The 15,108-nt window shown below is 45.8% G+C and overlaps 1 protein-coding gene across 5 annotated transcripts; it reads right to left on the reverse strand.

The window, feature by feature from the left end:
- Positions 1-35: 35 nt before the first annotated feature.
- LOC113426228 (uncharacterized) lies at positions 36-12,654 on the reverse strand. 5 transcript variants are annotated; one of them, XM_087952967.1, is made up of 6 exons: positions 12,480-12,654; positions 9,990-10,692; positions 8,028-8,127; positions 7,177-7,259; positions 5,013-5,148; positions 36-2,801 (listed from the first exon to the last, which is right to left on the reverse strand). In XM_087952967.1, the coding sequence occupies exons 2-6, from the start codon at positions 10,632-10,634 to the stop codon at positions 1,570-1,572; spliced, it is 2,196 nt and encodes a 731-aa protein (XP_087809093.1). In that variant the 5' UTR covers positions 10,635-10,692; positions 12,480-12,654; the 3' UTR covers positions 36-1,569. The 5 variants fall into 5 exon arrangements, with proteins under 5 accessions (XP_087809093.1, XP_087809094.1, XP_087809096.1 ...); XM_087952968.1 differs by having other exon boundaries at positions 9,990-10,689; positions 12,480-12,632; XM_087952970.1 differs by lacking the exon at positions 12,480-12,654 and adding an exon at positions 12,399-12,440.
- Between the last annotated feature and the right edge of the window lie 2,454 nt (positions 12,655-15,108).

Here is a 15,108-nt window from a genome sequence, read left to right on the forward strand (position 1 = left end):
AGCTACAGTGAAAAAGACAAAACCGATGCTAGGGATTCAAGCAGTTTTCATTTCAGTTTATTTCCTATCTCATAAATGTCTATACAAATAGTATAAAATGAAAGGTTGGTTTTTATTGAGCAAAATGATGGAGAAACACAACCAGCTCAGACAAGGGATGTCTGCAGAAAACTTCCTGTACAGTTTGCGGCACAGAAATGCAACAGATTCTAGGTCAGATATGCCTCCAGTTCTGCTGCGTTAACAATTTCACTGAGAATATTTATATAATGCATCTCTGGTATACAATCATAGAAAAAAATGGAGAAAGAGTCATCAAATCCAATCCCACTTCTGTGCAGGAATCCAAGCTGAAATATTCCATTTGCAGATATTCTGCCAGCAGCTATGGGTTCAAATCAGTGAAAACGAATCCACCACCATTCTGGATAGTTGATCCAACTGTTTAACAATTTACTCCCGATGCTAGGATTTTTCCTTATAAATAAAATGTGGAAATCTTTAGGGGCTTTCCAAGTTATCTCCTAGACCAGGAGTCTCCAAACACGGCAACTTGAAGACTTGTGGACTTCAACTCTCAGAATTCCCTAGCCCCGTGATGGCGAACCTATGGCACACGTGCCACAGGTGGGACGCAGAGCCATTTTTGCGGGTACGCGAGTCCCAGCCAAACTTACCTGCACTGCGCATGCACGTGCCTCCCAGCTTATTTTTGGCCCGTTTGAGGCCATTTTCGCCCTCCCGGAGGCTTGAGGGAAGCCTCTGCAGTCTTGGGAGAGACCGAAAAATGGGCCTTCCGGAAATACTGGAAGTGCCAAAATAGGCCCGTTTTCAGCCTCCCGAGGCTGCAGAGGCTTCCCTTGAGCCTCCGGGAGAGCGAAACGGCCTCAAACCGGCCGAAAATCAGCTGGAAGTCGCGCGCATGTGCAGTGCAGGTAAGGGGCGGGGCAAGGATGCTGCTTGTGCATGCGGAGGGGTGTGTGCATTGCATTGTGGGTGTCGGCGCACGCTTTCGGTACACCACAACAAAAAGGTTCCCCTTCACTGCCCTAGCCAGTAGTAAGTAGCAGAATAACAAAATAAGAGATGGAAGGGGCCTAGAAGATCTTCTAGTCCAACCCCCTGCTCAGGCAGGAAAGACCATTTCAGACAAATGGCTGTCCAATCTCTTCTTAAAAACTTCAAGTGTTGGAGCATTCACAACTTCTGGAGGCAAACTGTTCCACCAATTCTGTCAGGAAATTCCTCCTTAGTTCTAAGCTGCTTCTCTCCTTGATTAGCTTCCATCCATTGCTTCTTGTCCTGCCCTCAGGGGGCTTTGGAAAATAGCTTGACTCCCTCTTCTTTGGGGCAGCCCCTGAGATATTGGAAGACTGCTGTCATGTCTCCCCTGGTCCTTCTTTTTATTAAACTAGACCTACCCAATTCCTGCATCTTTATATGTTTTAGCCTCCTGTCGCTTTAAGTCTTAAAGTTGCCAAGTTTGGAGATCCTTGTCCTAGAAATTTCTTACTAAGAACGCCCTAACCGTGTCCCTCTAGTATGTTGTTGTTGTTTTTTAATGTCACTTTAGACTTCTTGCCCTGTAGAAGTCTTTCCCACCTTGATAACATTGATATGGTCGTTTTCCAAGATGAATTCTTGTATGATATTAAGGCTCTCTCTGGCGTGGATTCTCTGATGCCTCTTCAAATTTCCTCTCTCGTTGAAGCATTTCTGGCAGTGAGAACATTTGTACGGCTTCTCGCCTGTGTGAATTCGCTGGTGTTTCTTCAACGTCCCCATTTGATTGAAGCCCTTCCCGCACTGAGAACATTTGTAGGGTCTTTCACCAGTGTGGGTTCGTTGATGTCTCTTCAGGATTCCTGACAGGCTGAAACATTTTCCACACTGGGAACATTTGTAAGGCCTCTCCCGAGTGTGAGTTCGTTGATGCCTCTTCAAAATCCCCGTCTCTCGGAAGCATTTCCCACACTGAGTGCATTTGTAGGTCTCTCCAGTATGAATCCTCTGGTGCATCTTCAAACAGTTGGTGTGACTGAAGCATTTCCCGCACTGGGAACATTTGTAGGGTCTCTCTCCGGTGTGAATCCTTTGATGGGTCTTCAGGTTGCCCGACTGGTTGAAGCATTTCCCACAGTGGGAACATTTGTACGGCTTCTCCCCGGTGTGAATTTTCTGGTGCTGTTTCCAGTATTTGGCTTTATTGAAGCCCTTCCCACAGTGGGAACACTCGTACCATTCCTCTTCGGGATTACACACCGGGAATCTGTTTAGTGAGTTTGGGTTAGTCAAGGTTTTCCCAGACTCGGGAGAATTGTTATGTGTTTCTCTGAGATTGTTACTCAGATAAGTGTTTGCATTATTCCCTGTTCCATTCTCAGCTATTTCAACCCTTTTCTCACTTACAATGCCTTTCTCCTCTTGATTCACATTTGAAGTATGCTGGTAGCTGTCCTCAAATCTCTGAGGACATTGGTCCAATTTCTCCACAGAAGGTATCGGGTTCAGTTCCACCTGGTACAGGTACCTTTTATCATATTGGGAGAACATGGACATTTTATCCTTGTTGGTCTTTTCTGGAACAGCAGTAGTAAGATCCTTTTCAAGCATGTTGCGCCTTCTCTCAATTTCCAGCGGTGGCCTCCATCTATGCTGATTGGATACACCGCTTTCTCCTTCCATCTCGGCTTTTAATGGCAGATTCTCAGGGCATATCACGGTGTCTTGGCCACATATCTCTTCTGCATCTTCTCCACCCTGAAAATCCTCCACTTTAACCCTATTCTCCTTTCTGTCACCTGCAGAGCAAGACAAAAATCTTTTAATCCTTCTCCTGAGGCCTTCATTTCAAACAAGTGCACTAATCTCCTTTTTCTACCGATGCATTTATTTGGGGGTAAAGCATGCTTCGAATTTTTTTTTTCTTCCGTTGACAATTTTTTTATTAATTTATCGAAATATAAAATACAAAGAGAAAGGAAAATGATGGGAAAGTAAGAGAAGAAAAAGGAAAAGAGGAAAAAGTGTAGGGTAAAAATGGAAAGGGGGGGAAAAAAGCAGTGACTTCTTTTTAGCATAGTAAAATAAAGTGATAACACACAGCCTCAACTTTTTACTTTTGCATAATCATATATACTAGCCATTACTATAACAACAAACCTATCCAATCGGTAAAACCCCAAATCAATGTTTCATTTTTTCCCCACCTCAAGCAAAAAGTCCAGAAGTGGTTTCCAAGTAGAAACAAGGTTGGTTGTATTTTTTTTCTTTATAACAGCCAATGGTGGGCGTGGCCTAGTCAGCCTCCTGCAACATGGGGGGGGGGCATTTTTGCCCTCCCTGGGCTCCAGAGGCTGTCTCCGGGAGGACAAAAACAACCTCCCCGGGCTCCGGAGGCTCTGTGGAAGCCACAAACAGGCCCATTTCCGGCCTTCCCAAACTTCTGGGAAGCCCGTTTTTTGCCCTCCTCCAGCCTCCGTGCGTGCCCTGCATTTACCTGCATCCAAAACAGGCCGCTTGGGCGGGACGGGACCAGCCAGGAATGGGATCGGGGAGTTCTCCAAACTGCACAGAATCTTAACTAGGGGGCCTCCCGAACCCCTGTGAATCCTCAGCAGCCCACACTCCTGAATTCAGCCCCGTCTATGCTAATCCTGTCAGTTTTTGCAGCCAATCATCCATTGTGGGGAGAATGCTTGATTCCCCCCACCGGTGCTACCAAATGTCCCCTTTATCACAGTTTTGTAGTTTTTGAGGATACAAACACCCCTAAGTACAAGCTCGGCTATTTTGTAAATGCATTTGTTAATTGAAATATTTTTTTATCAATAGGAATTGTTTAGGGAGAACTTTTCATTAAACATTTACTGAGAACAGCATGCTTCGTAGAAAAAAACTGGTCATTTGTGGATTTACTGATTAAAAATGGTTACAAGAGGGAAGAAGGGAACTGTAATCGTGAAGGAGGGGACGATATGTATGTCTGCTGAAAAGATTGGAAGTCGCTTCTTTAGGTATCTTTCAAATGTATCCCTTTTTCCTCACTCCCTATTATTTTTAATATTTTTTTCTTTATCTTTCTTTCTTTCCCACTTTTTAAATTCTTTTGTTTATCTTTTAAGTTTGAAAAAAGGATTAGATGGGGGGATGGATAAAGGATGACAGATGATAGATATGATAGATAGATAGATAGATAGATAGATAGATAGATAGATATGGATGGATAACAGAAGATATATATGATATGTGTGTGTGTGTATGTATGTTTTCTTAAGTTTTCATGGGTATTGATATGTAGAGCTGAATACCAGATTTTTTTATTTATTTATATATATATATATATATATATATATATATATATATATATATATAGATAGAGAGAGAGAGAGAGAGAGAGAGAGAGAGAGAGATGGATTGATAGAGAGAGAGAGAGATATGGATGGATACAGATGATAAAGAGAGAGAGAGAGAGATGGATGGATAACAGATGATAGATATGGTAGGTAGGTAGGTAGATAGATAGACAGACAGACAGACAGACAGATACAGATAATCAGAGTTGGAAGAGACCTTGTAGGTCATCTAGTCCAACCCCCCGCCCAAGCGGGAGGCCCTACACTGTTTCTGACAAATGGCAGTCCAATCTCTTCTTGAAAGTCTCAAGTGATGGCGCTCCCACAACTTCCAAGGGCAAACAAACAGACAGACGCAGACAGACAGCAGACAGACAAATAGACAGAGAACTGTTTGAATGGTGACTCTTCCCAGTACTTTAATTTCATTCAAGAACTAATAATACATGAAAAAAAATACGTAGATTGTGCTTCTTTTGAAGGAAGTGGTCAGGTTTAACCATTCCGTTCTGTTCTTCCAAACAGTTATCTTTTCCCGACTCCCCCAATTCACTACAGATATCTAATCAGATATCTATTTTTTCCCTAAGTGATAAGTACATAGACAGGTGTAAATAGGTGGGATGATGTTTCCCAGCCTTGCTGGACTCTACGTACCCTCCTCACTTAAACCACCTATGTTTCGAGGCTCTTCCTGCAGGACCTGCCAGGCTGTGCTCTGGTGGGCTGCGTGGGTCAGCCTCTGCTTGGCTGCCTGCAAACGCACGTCCGTTTCTTTGAGGTCCATCAGTTCCTGCAAAGAGGTGAAGACACCTTCCCATCAGGTCCTATTGCCAAAAACCCAGAATAAACCTTCATGGCCAAAACCACTGATTACAATACTGTACCCAATCCACGGATCAATGCAGTGAGGCTAACAGGAGCCTGTATCTCAGTACAGGTAGTCCTTGTTGTGGTTCGCCGGCAGCCTGTGCAGACAGCAGCAGAATCGGACAGTGGGGAAGAACAGGGACCAGTCAGGGAGTCTGGAGAGGACTCGGACAAGGGTCCTGGGTCCAATGCAGAGATGGGGCCAGAACCATCTTGGAGTGGGATGCTAACTCCGGAACCTCTGCAGTCTGGCAGCAGCGAGGCAGAAGAACAAGGGGAGCCTGTTCCCAGAGCGCATGCGCACAGAGCTGCTCGAAGGCAAAGGCAGCTGAGACAAAAGCAGTGACTCGGGAGTAAGACTTGGAGGTGATTGCCCCTCCCATAAGGCATAAAGGACAGGCAAAGGTGATGAAAGCTTTGCAGGAAGCAAAGGAGTTCTCTCTGTTCGGATTAATCCTTGAAGCTCTGTGTGTGGACTTTGTATTTCAGTTTGTTTTTTTATAATTCATTTGGCACTTTGTTAGCAGCAATTCAAATTAGTTGTTAGCAGCAATTCCAAGGAGAGAAAGGTGGGTGCTTATCTCAAGGGACTGTTTGAGACTCATTACCGGCTGGGAATGAAAATAATTCCCAGCACTGAAATAAAACAAAAGTTGTTTTAACTATGTGTGTGCTTAATTATGGTCTCGGGAAACCTTGGTCAGAACAATTTAGTAACTTACAACTGCCCTTCACACTTACGATCACTGCAGCATCCCTGTGATCACATGATCAAAATTCAGATGCTTGACAACTGATCTGTGATAGTTGCAAGGGTTCCAGGGCCATGTGATCAACATTTGTGGCCTCCTGAGAAGGAAAGTCAATGGGGAAGCCAGATTCACTTAACAAACCATGTGACTAGCTTAACAACTGCCGTGAACCGTGGCAAGAAAAGTCGTAAAATGGGGCAAAACTCGCTTAAGAAATGTCTCACTTGGAAAAAAAAGAATCTGAATATTACATGGTATGGGATTTGTTTTATCAATAGTTAGAAAATAAAACAAATTAAAATGGACTAGATGTATATATAAAGCAATAAGAGAAGCTTGTGAAATAGATATATTGGATATTACTTACATGGGAATGTGATTATTGTTCTATTGATAAGAAGTGCATTATTAATTGTAAGCACATGAAATATATACCTAATGGACACATAATTGAAATGGAATGGATTTATTGTATGTAAAAATAAAAAAAACTTTTATTTAAAAAAATGTCTCACTCAACGACAGAAATTTTGGGCTCAATCGTGGTCGAGGACTATCTGCTTTCTCGAATCTCTAGGCCAGTTTGTGTGTCATCTTCGGATTTAGGTCTGCAAAAGCCATTTCCCCAAGTCTGAGGAGATCAATTGTAAATAAACTCCCAGATAACAGAGCCAACAATGAATTCAGTGGTGGGATTCAAATTATTGACTACCTGTTCTGTGGGCGTGGTCATGTGACTGGGCGAGCATGGCTATATGGTCACGTGACTGGGGGGGGTTTGTCAAAAGTCTTTTTTTTTTCTTTCGCGGAATCCCCCCCCCCTTGCTCCCTTTTTGGCCTAGTGGGCCTCAGGGAAGCCTCCTGGGTGCTGGAAAAAGAAGCATTTTGAAGCCTTCTGAGGTAAATACAACAGCGAGGGGGTGGAATCAGCTGTGCCGCGCGATTTAGTTTAGCTGGAAAGCAAGAAATCTGATGATTTCCTGCTTTCTAGCTAATCTAAATCGCGCGGCACAGCTGAGCGTCACCCAGCTGAGTGTCGGAATACTGCCGGTTCGCCGGTAGCATTTTTTTTTACTACCGGTTCTGGTGAACTGGGACGAACCGGGAGCATTTCACCTCCGGTGGAATTCTAGTCAGAAATAAATGCCACCAATATTTCAAATCTGCCCCCAAAACTACCCCGCCAGAGCAGCACCTACCTCTTTCAGTCCAGATCGGACCACTCCAGGTCCTTCGAGAGGAAGCAACGAGCTGATGTGATTTGGGGATTTGGTTCCATTGCCTGCAGGTGATGGGAGGCAGACATTATAAAGGGAATTTGTTTGTGCCTTCGTGTGCCAGTAGTTGGTGAAGAGCACCATACCATACAATAGATCAGGGCTCTCCAAACTTAGTAACTTTTAAGACTTGTGGACTTTCAACTCCCAGAATTCCCCAGCCAACATGACTGGCTGGCTGAGGAATTCTGGGAGTTGAAGTCCACAGGTCTTAAAGTTGCCAAGTTAGGAGACCCCTGTTACATAGCAGATTGTAGATCGGAAGAAGGCAAAATCATGCCCGTTTACAAGATACTGAGCAGGATCTGAGGATACATCCTATAATCCAAGAGTGAGAGAGTAACCCGCATCGGTCAAAACGGAAAACCCACTGGGATCTAGTTTTCCTTGGTATCTTCTTCCCATTCAGGGAAGTAACGGATTTTTAAATTGGTATTCATATCAAGGCTTTCTTCAATTCTTTCAGAATTTAAATCCTTTTAAATTCATGATGAAAATCAGGCAACGTATGGATTCACAGAGCTCTGCCCTGATCAAATCACTCAGCCAAATCAAGAGAAAAAATTCAACACTTGGGTACTTTGGGGTGCGAATGAAAGGATTGCTAAACCACATCTTGCAGTCCCATTCTCATGGATCTGGACAAACTGCACTTCTTTGAAAATCTTCTCTTCCAGAAGACAGAATCAAGCACGAGAGCTCTGAGTGTAGGTTTTGGCTGTTCGGTTCAAAAAGGCTCAAAAAAAAATGCAAATGCAGAAGGACATTCGTACCTGGCACTTTGATCTCCACTTCAATGTTTTCTTTCTTCACAGTTTCCAAGGGCTCCTTCTCTGCCCGTTCAAAATCAACCAGTTCTTCATTTTGGGTGCCCTGAAAGAGACAGGATGTCAGGATTCCAGCAATCGCCCTAATTGAGTCATGATTCTCGAGCCAAACTTCAAAAAACTTCAAAGGATTTATTAGAGGCGACATACTGGCACTTCCCTGTATGAAGCCAACTCTGGCACACATAATTTACAGTCACCCATGACCCTGTTTCTTCCCTCCCCCCCCCAGGTGTTTCATAAATCAGATTCTCCAATTGAACACATTCACAGGCTAGGTGTCATCATTCACGTTCTCCAATTAAATATATTCCTGGGCAAAAGCTCTGGTATTTTAGTTACAATCTTTTAAAGATAAAGAGTTGGAATGTACTTTCGCTTTCAAACTGCTGCACTGTTCTTCCAGATTTCCTTCCTCCCCTCCCCTTTTTTATGGCAACTACTAAAACAGGCACGTTTTATGAGCTGACAGAGGAGAGTCTTTAACTCAGAACAAGTGAGATTGATTTTGACATAATCTTGATCGGCTGGTTGCTTTGACTTATGAGGATTATTGAAGGGCACTTCAGTTGCCAAACAATATTGCCAGATTCCAGCCCATAAGAATTCCTGTTGAGTTTTCTTAAGTATCACTGCATTAGCACAATCAGAGAAGTTACACTGGCTGCATTTTGAATTTTCTCCCTACCATGAAACAACAACTGGCTAGGTTAACTTAGGTTATGTCTTTGAATCTGTCCCACTCAGAACAGTGTTTGTAAACCTTGGCAACCTTTTAAGATGTGTGGACTTCAATTTCAAGACATTCACATATTTTAAATTTAAAACAATTAGTCCCCTTTAATAATTTAAACAGTACAATTAAAAGACAAACAGCGGTAGAGGCAAGCATTTCGTATTGACTCATCAGTGCCAGATTCAAACATTTTCGCTACAGGTTCTGTGGGCATGGCTTGTTGGTCATGTGACTGGGTGGGCATGGCTTGTTGGTCACGTGACTGGGTGGGCGTGGCCAAGTCAACATCTCACAGCAGCACAGCACTCAGCCACAAATTTCAACCCTATCCCTAACCTTAACTCATAACCCTAACCCTATAAGAATGAGATGTAAAAGAATGGCTGATATCTGTACAACTTATTAATAAATGAAAAATAACTTAAAATGGAACAACAATTACCAAGCCAAGGGAGTTTGTTACTTTGTGCCAGTATTGCCACAAAAATCACAGCACCCAGCTAACGCCAACATGGCCACTCCAAACAAATCAAATTTTTTTTTACTCTTGAGAGATGCGGCTAGAGATTTGATTTGAATGGGGGTGGATTTGTTGGAGCCCTGACAATGGCTCTCAAAAATTCTAATGTAAATAAAATCATGCCAAAAACTTTTGGGTCTCTGGTTCAAAAGTTCTGCAGTCAATAGGAAATGACAATGATGCAGAAGTGCCATTCGTTTTCATCAAGTTGTAACTAACTGCAGGCAATCCTCAATTTATGACCATAATTGAGCCTGGCAATTGCAGTCCTTAAGTTGTGATGATCTTAAAGCACTGCATGACCAGACCTGTTTTATGACCTTTTTGTTTTCAATGGTTGCTAAATGAACCCACTGTTGGATTTTGCTGGACACCGGAACTAAACATAGGTTTCTGTCAAAATTGTTCTAAAACAACAGGTGCTGCAAACTGTCATAAAAGTGAACCATTTGGTGAGGATCCAAAATATGGTCATGTGATTATGACCGGGGGGAGGGAATCAGAACTTCGAAACCAGATCATAAGTCCCATTTGGGAGGCGGGGCGGGTCCATCATAACTCAAGGACTGTCTGTAACTGCAGTTTTTTACACAATGCCCAGATGTGCACCATACTGTATGTTACATAAACACTGAAGATTGATAAACTATACCGGATGGCCTTCTGATTTGGTCTCTTGCCGACTCTGCAGGAAGTCGTCCACCAGGGCCACCGCCTGGGAACACGTGTCCGGCCTCCTGGGTTGAACCCAGCTCTGAACCTTTGGAGGCAGGCTGGCCAAAAACTGCTCCAGGATCAGCAGCTCCAAGATCTGCTCTTTGGTGCGTCTCTCCGGCTTCAACCATTGGTGACAAAGTTCCTGGATCTGTTTGTAAACTATCCGAGGATCTTCCAACTCCTGGCAGCAGAACTGCCTGAAGCGTTGACGCTGGGCCTCCATTTTGGTAGCTTCCCCTTTCAAGATGGCGGCCTTCACGCTCTCGTAATCCCCTTGATAAATGGCGTCCAGGTTCCGAAAGGCCTCTTCAGCTTCTCCACAAAGGGCTGGCAGGAGATGGGTTACCCACTCTCCTCTGGGCCACCGGCAGGCTCTGGCCACCTGCTCGAAGGAGGCCAGGAAGGCCTTGGGATCTTCCCAGGGAGAATTCCTGGATCTTGTTGGATTTCCTTCTCTGGAGTGAGAGGGTTGAAGCGTCTTGAGGAACTGCTGCCATTGCGTTTCCCAGCGTGCTTCCATCCCAATGAATGTGTCTCTCTGGATCCAAGACGATGCTCTGGACTCCCAACCGAGGTTCATCTGCCCCGATGTTTGGTTCTTCTGCCCGTTCTGGGGCTTTCTTCTCTAGCCCCTTCTTCTACAATATAGAGCATTTTCAAATTAGTCCATTTGACAGAATATCGTGAGAATATACAGCAGAGGAGAAGCCTGAAATTCACTTGGTTTCTCGGTTTTCAAAAGTTAAGTCTGAGATGCAGCTGATATGATTCTAAAACCACCCTGGACTATTTTATATCAAATTTCTCAACTGAACCTAAAAGGCAACTTTAGTCCTAGATAAACATACAATCTTTACAAAACTACAAGACTTTGGTGCTAAATAATGTTACCCTTTTGGGGGAGGTAGGGTGGCTTTAGCATAAAAGATTATAAATTAAAATACTATGCTAAGCTATTTGCAACATTTGGCACTGGTGAGTTTTTGCTGTTTCTCCGTTGGGGGCTTTATTTTATTTATTTATTTTATTTCTTAGATTTATATTGCCACCTATTCGCCCATGGTGACTCAAGTCGGCTTACAAGGTATAAAACCACCTTTAAAATAGTAAAACTAGTAAAAAGAATCAAATAAATTAACATAATAAAATCAACCACACCTCCCACCAGATCACACGAACCCTCCTGTCCTCTTTCTTTTTCTCACTTTCTCTTCTGTCCTGCAAAATCTAGGCTAAACGAAGGTTTCAGAATTAATCACTTGAAGCACAATACAAGAATATCACACAAGTCTACAAGAAACTAGCCAAGAATTTTGAAAAAGCGGTAGGTATTTGCAATCCAAAATTCACTTTCTTAATGCTCAGTAAACTTTTAAAACTTTAGGGGAAACCTTATCTCAGACATGTCCCTTTTAGAAGATTAGATTAGAATATTTTATTGGCCAAGTGTGGTTGGACACACAAGGAATTTGTCTGGGTGCAAAATTAACTAATAACAGATAGATAACAGATAATCAGAGTTGGAAGGGACCTTGGAGGTCATTTAGTTCAAACCCCTGCCCAAGTAGGAGACCCTACACCATTTCTGACAAATGGCAGTCCAATCTCTTCTTCAAAGTCTTAAGTGATGATGCTCCCACAACTTCTGAACTGAAAGAGAACAACCTACTCTTTTATCAAGAAGTTAACAACACACACACACAGATGCACAGTGGCAGATGTCACACATGGGCCCTTCAAACATTAAACAGGTTTTTTTTTTACTGCTTTGGAGGGATTGAAGCCCCCTTTTTTCTCAATGGGCATCATATTCAGACAAAGAAAATTAATTAAAAAATATCCTTTCCTTTTCTAAAGCCTGCCTCTTTCTCTGCACCTATATTAAGGGGGGGAGGATAGGGGAAGTGCAAGAGGCGAGGCCAGCCTGCCCCCTTCTTGTCTCCCCCACACACACACAACGGGACAAGAAGGCGGGAGGGCTGATCTTCCAAATGGGGATCCGCGCACTCGCCGCCTCCCCCGGGAGGAGCTCCGTGGCGGCCCTGCAGCGGGACACACGGTGGGAGGGGGAGATCGCCCCTTCCTCCTTTGCACCCCCAATTTCCCCTCTTCCCCGGGCCGCCGAGCCCCCCGGCCCGCCACCCCTGCGCTGGATTAGGCGAGCAAGACGCGCAAACTCAATGCTTATGCCGTGCAATGCAAGGGATGCAATGCAAGGCAACGCAATGCAATCCGCCCCGAGCCTCTTGGATCCCGGGGACGATCCCGGACGAAGAGGAGACCGCGGGATTCCCCGGGCCGGAGGCCTCCCGGTGCAACGGTCTGCCGCAACTCCGGAGCAAACCTCCGCCTTCCCGGCCCAGGATCGCAAGGCTGGAGGCCTCTAGGTAACATCCCCGCCGGCGGCCAAACCCCCGGTCCGTACCGGCAACGGCGGGACCCGCGCGGCTTCTCTCCTCCCCGGCGCCGTCCGGTGGGCGTGCGAGCGCTGGGGGGGCCCCCGGGACTCACGGCCGCCGCAGCTGCGCCCATCAATCCCCGCCTCGCTTCGCCTTGACGCGCCGCCGCTGGATCGGCGGAAGGGAGCCCGCGGGCGCCCCCTCCCGACCGGCCTCGGCTCTGCTTTGCTCCCCGCAGCGGTCTCGGACCGGCCGGGCGACGGAGAGGCTGGGCCGTGGCATCGATCCATCAATGAGTAAAGCTGGAAAGGGACCTTGGAGGTCTTCTAGTCCAGCCCCCTCCTCACGCAGATTTGGATCAGATACAGATATAGATTAACAGAGTTGGAAGGGACCTTGTAGGTCATCCAGTCCACCCCCACCCCCACAAGTAGATTCTACACAATTTTTGACTGATGAGATTTGGGGAAAGCTGTTCAACCCTAATAACCCTGAGGTAGATTTCTTGGTGGTCTCCCAACCAGTTCCCGAATGGAGCCCGCCCTGCTTAGCCTTTTTTGAGATCCGCTATTGATCAGCTAGCGGTGTGGCATCCTTCTGCTGGAAGAGACAGCCTAAACTTTTGGGTCAGTGAGGAACAGAAAGCTGGCTTCGTTGCACACCGGACCATAATGCTGTGTATTGCGTTATCTATAACCCAAGGAGTCATTGCCTCTCTTTCTCTCTCTCTCCCCCTTCTCTCTCCTCTCCTTTCTCCTCTCCTCTCTTCCCCCATGTCTCTCTCTCCTCTCCCCCTTCTCTCTCTCTCTCTCCTCTCCTCTTCCCCCATGTCTCTCTCCTCTCTCCCTGTGTCTCTCTCCTCTCCCCACATCTCTCTCTCCTCTCCTCTTTCTGTCTCTTTGTCTCTCTCCCCCTTCTGTCTCTCTCTCCTCTCCCACATCTCTTTCTCCTCTCCTCTCTTCCCCCATGTCTCTCTCTCCTCTCCCCTTCTCTCTCTCTCTCTCCTCTCCTCTTCCCCCATGTCTCTCTCTCTCTCCCTGTGTCTCTCTCCTCTCCCCACATCTCTCTCTCTCTCTCCTCTTTCTGTCTCTTTGTCTCTCTCCCCCTTCTGTCTCTCTCCCCTCTCCCATCTCTCTCCTCTCCTCTCTTCCCCATGTCTCTCTCTCCTCTCCCCTTCTCTCTCTCTCTCTCTCTCTCCTCTTCCCCATGTCTCTCTCTCCTCTCTCCTCTGTCTCTCTCCTCTCCCCACATCTCTCTCTCTCTCCTCTTTCTGTCTCTTTGTCTCTCTCCCCCTTCTGTCTGTCTCTCCTCTCCCCACACCTCTCTCTCTCCTCTTTCTGTCTTTGTCTCTCTCTCTCTCCTCTCCCCTTCTCTCTCTCTCTCTCTCCCCCATGTCTCTCTCTCCTCTTCCCTCTCCCTTCTCTCTTCCTCCCTCTCCTCCTCTCCCTTCTTTCTCCCTCCTTTCCCCCTCCTCTCTCCCTCTCCTCTCCTCCTCTTTCCTCTCCCCCTTCTCTCCCCTACTTATCTCTCTCCCATTCCTCTCCTTTCTTCCCTTTTCTCTCTCTACCCCCTCCTCCTCTCCCTCCCCTTTCTCTCTACCCTACAAGGAGCCATTGCCCCCCCCCTACTTCTCACAACTCCCAGAGCAGCACTTCTGTGTAATGCAGAACACAGAATAAGAATTGAAGGGGACTTTGGAGATCTTGCCCCTGCTGAAGCAGAAGACCCTATATTATTGCAGATATACAGATTAACGGAGTTGGAAGGGACCTTGTAGGTCATCTAGTCCAACCCCCCCCCCAAAAAAAGCAGGCCCTACACCATTTTGGACTGATGGCAGTCCATTCTCTTCTTGAAAGGTTCCAGTGATGAAGCGCCCACAACTTCTGAAGGCAACTTCTGTTCCATTGGTCTGTCAGAAAATTTCTCCTTATTTCCAGGTTGAATCTCTCCTTGTTCAGTTTCCATCCATTATTCCTTGTCTGGCCTTTGGGTGTTTTAGAAAATAGCTTGACCCCCTTCCTCTCTGTGGCAGCCCCTCAAATATTGGAAGACTGCTCTCATATCTCCCCTGGTCCTTCTCTTCAGTAAACTAGCCATGCCCAGTTCCTGCAACCGTTCGTTGTATGTCTTAGCCTCCAGTCCCCTAATCATCCTGGTTATTCTTCTTTGCACTCTTCCAGACAAGTGGCTGTCCAATTTCTTCTCTTCTCAGGTGCGGACGGCTGAGGAGAGCGAGGACTCAGATGAGGGGCCAGGACCATTAGGGAGTGGACTGCTGCCTTCAGAGATTGTGGGGGCTGGCAGCAGCGATGAGGAGGTTCCCAAGGAGCCTGTGCCAAGTGCGTGTGCACACAGGGCTGCTCGCAGGAAAGAGCAGCTGCAGCAGCACGGGCGACTCGGGAGTAAGGCTGGAAGGTAATGGCCCCTCCTTCAAGAAGATAAAAGCCAGCCGTGAAATGAACGTTCTTTGCAGAAAGCAAAGACGTTTTGAAACTCAGCCTCGTGGACATTACAGTATTTTAAGTTGGTATTTGAAGACTCTTTGTGTTGTGAAATATTTCTTATCTGTGATTCTTGGCAGTCTCGTACAGTTTTGGCCAGGTTTGTGCTTATCAAAGTTAATTAGTTTGCAGCAGCCTTTTAACCGGGGAT

Source organism: Notechis scutatus, chromosome 2 (genome assembly GCF_049901735.1).
Source record: "Notechis scutatus isolate UNSWTSFEM ecotype Mainland chromosome 2, rNotScu1.2, whole genome shotgun sequence".
NCBI classification, from domain to species: domain Eukaryota; kingdom Metazoa; phylum Chordata; class Lepidosauria; order Squamata; family Elapidae; genus Notechis; species Notechis scutatus.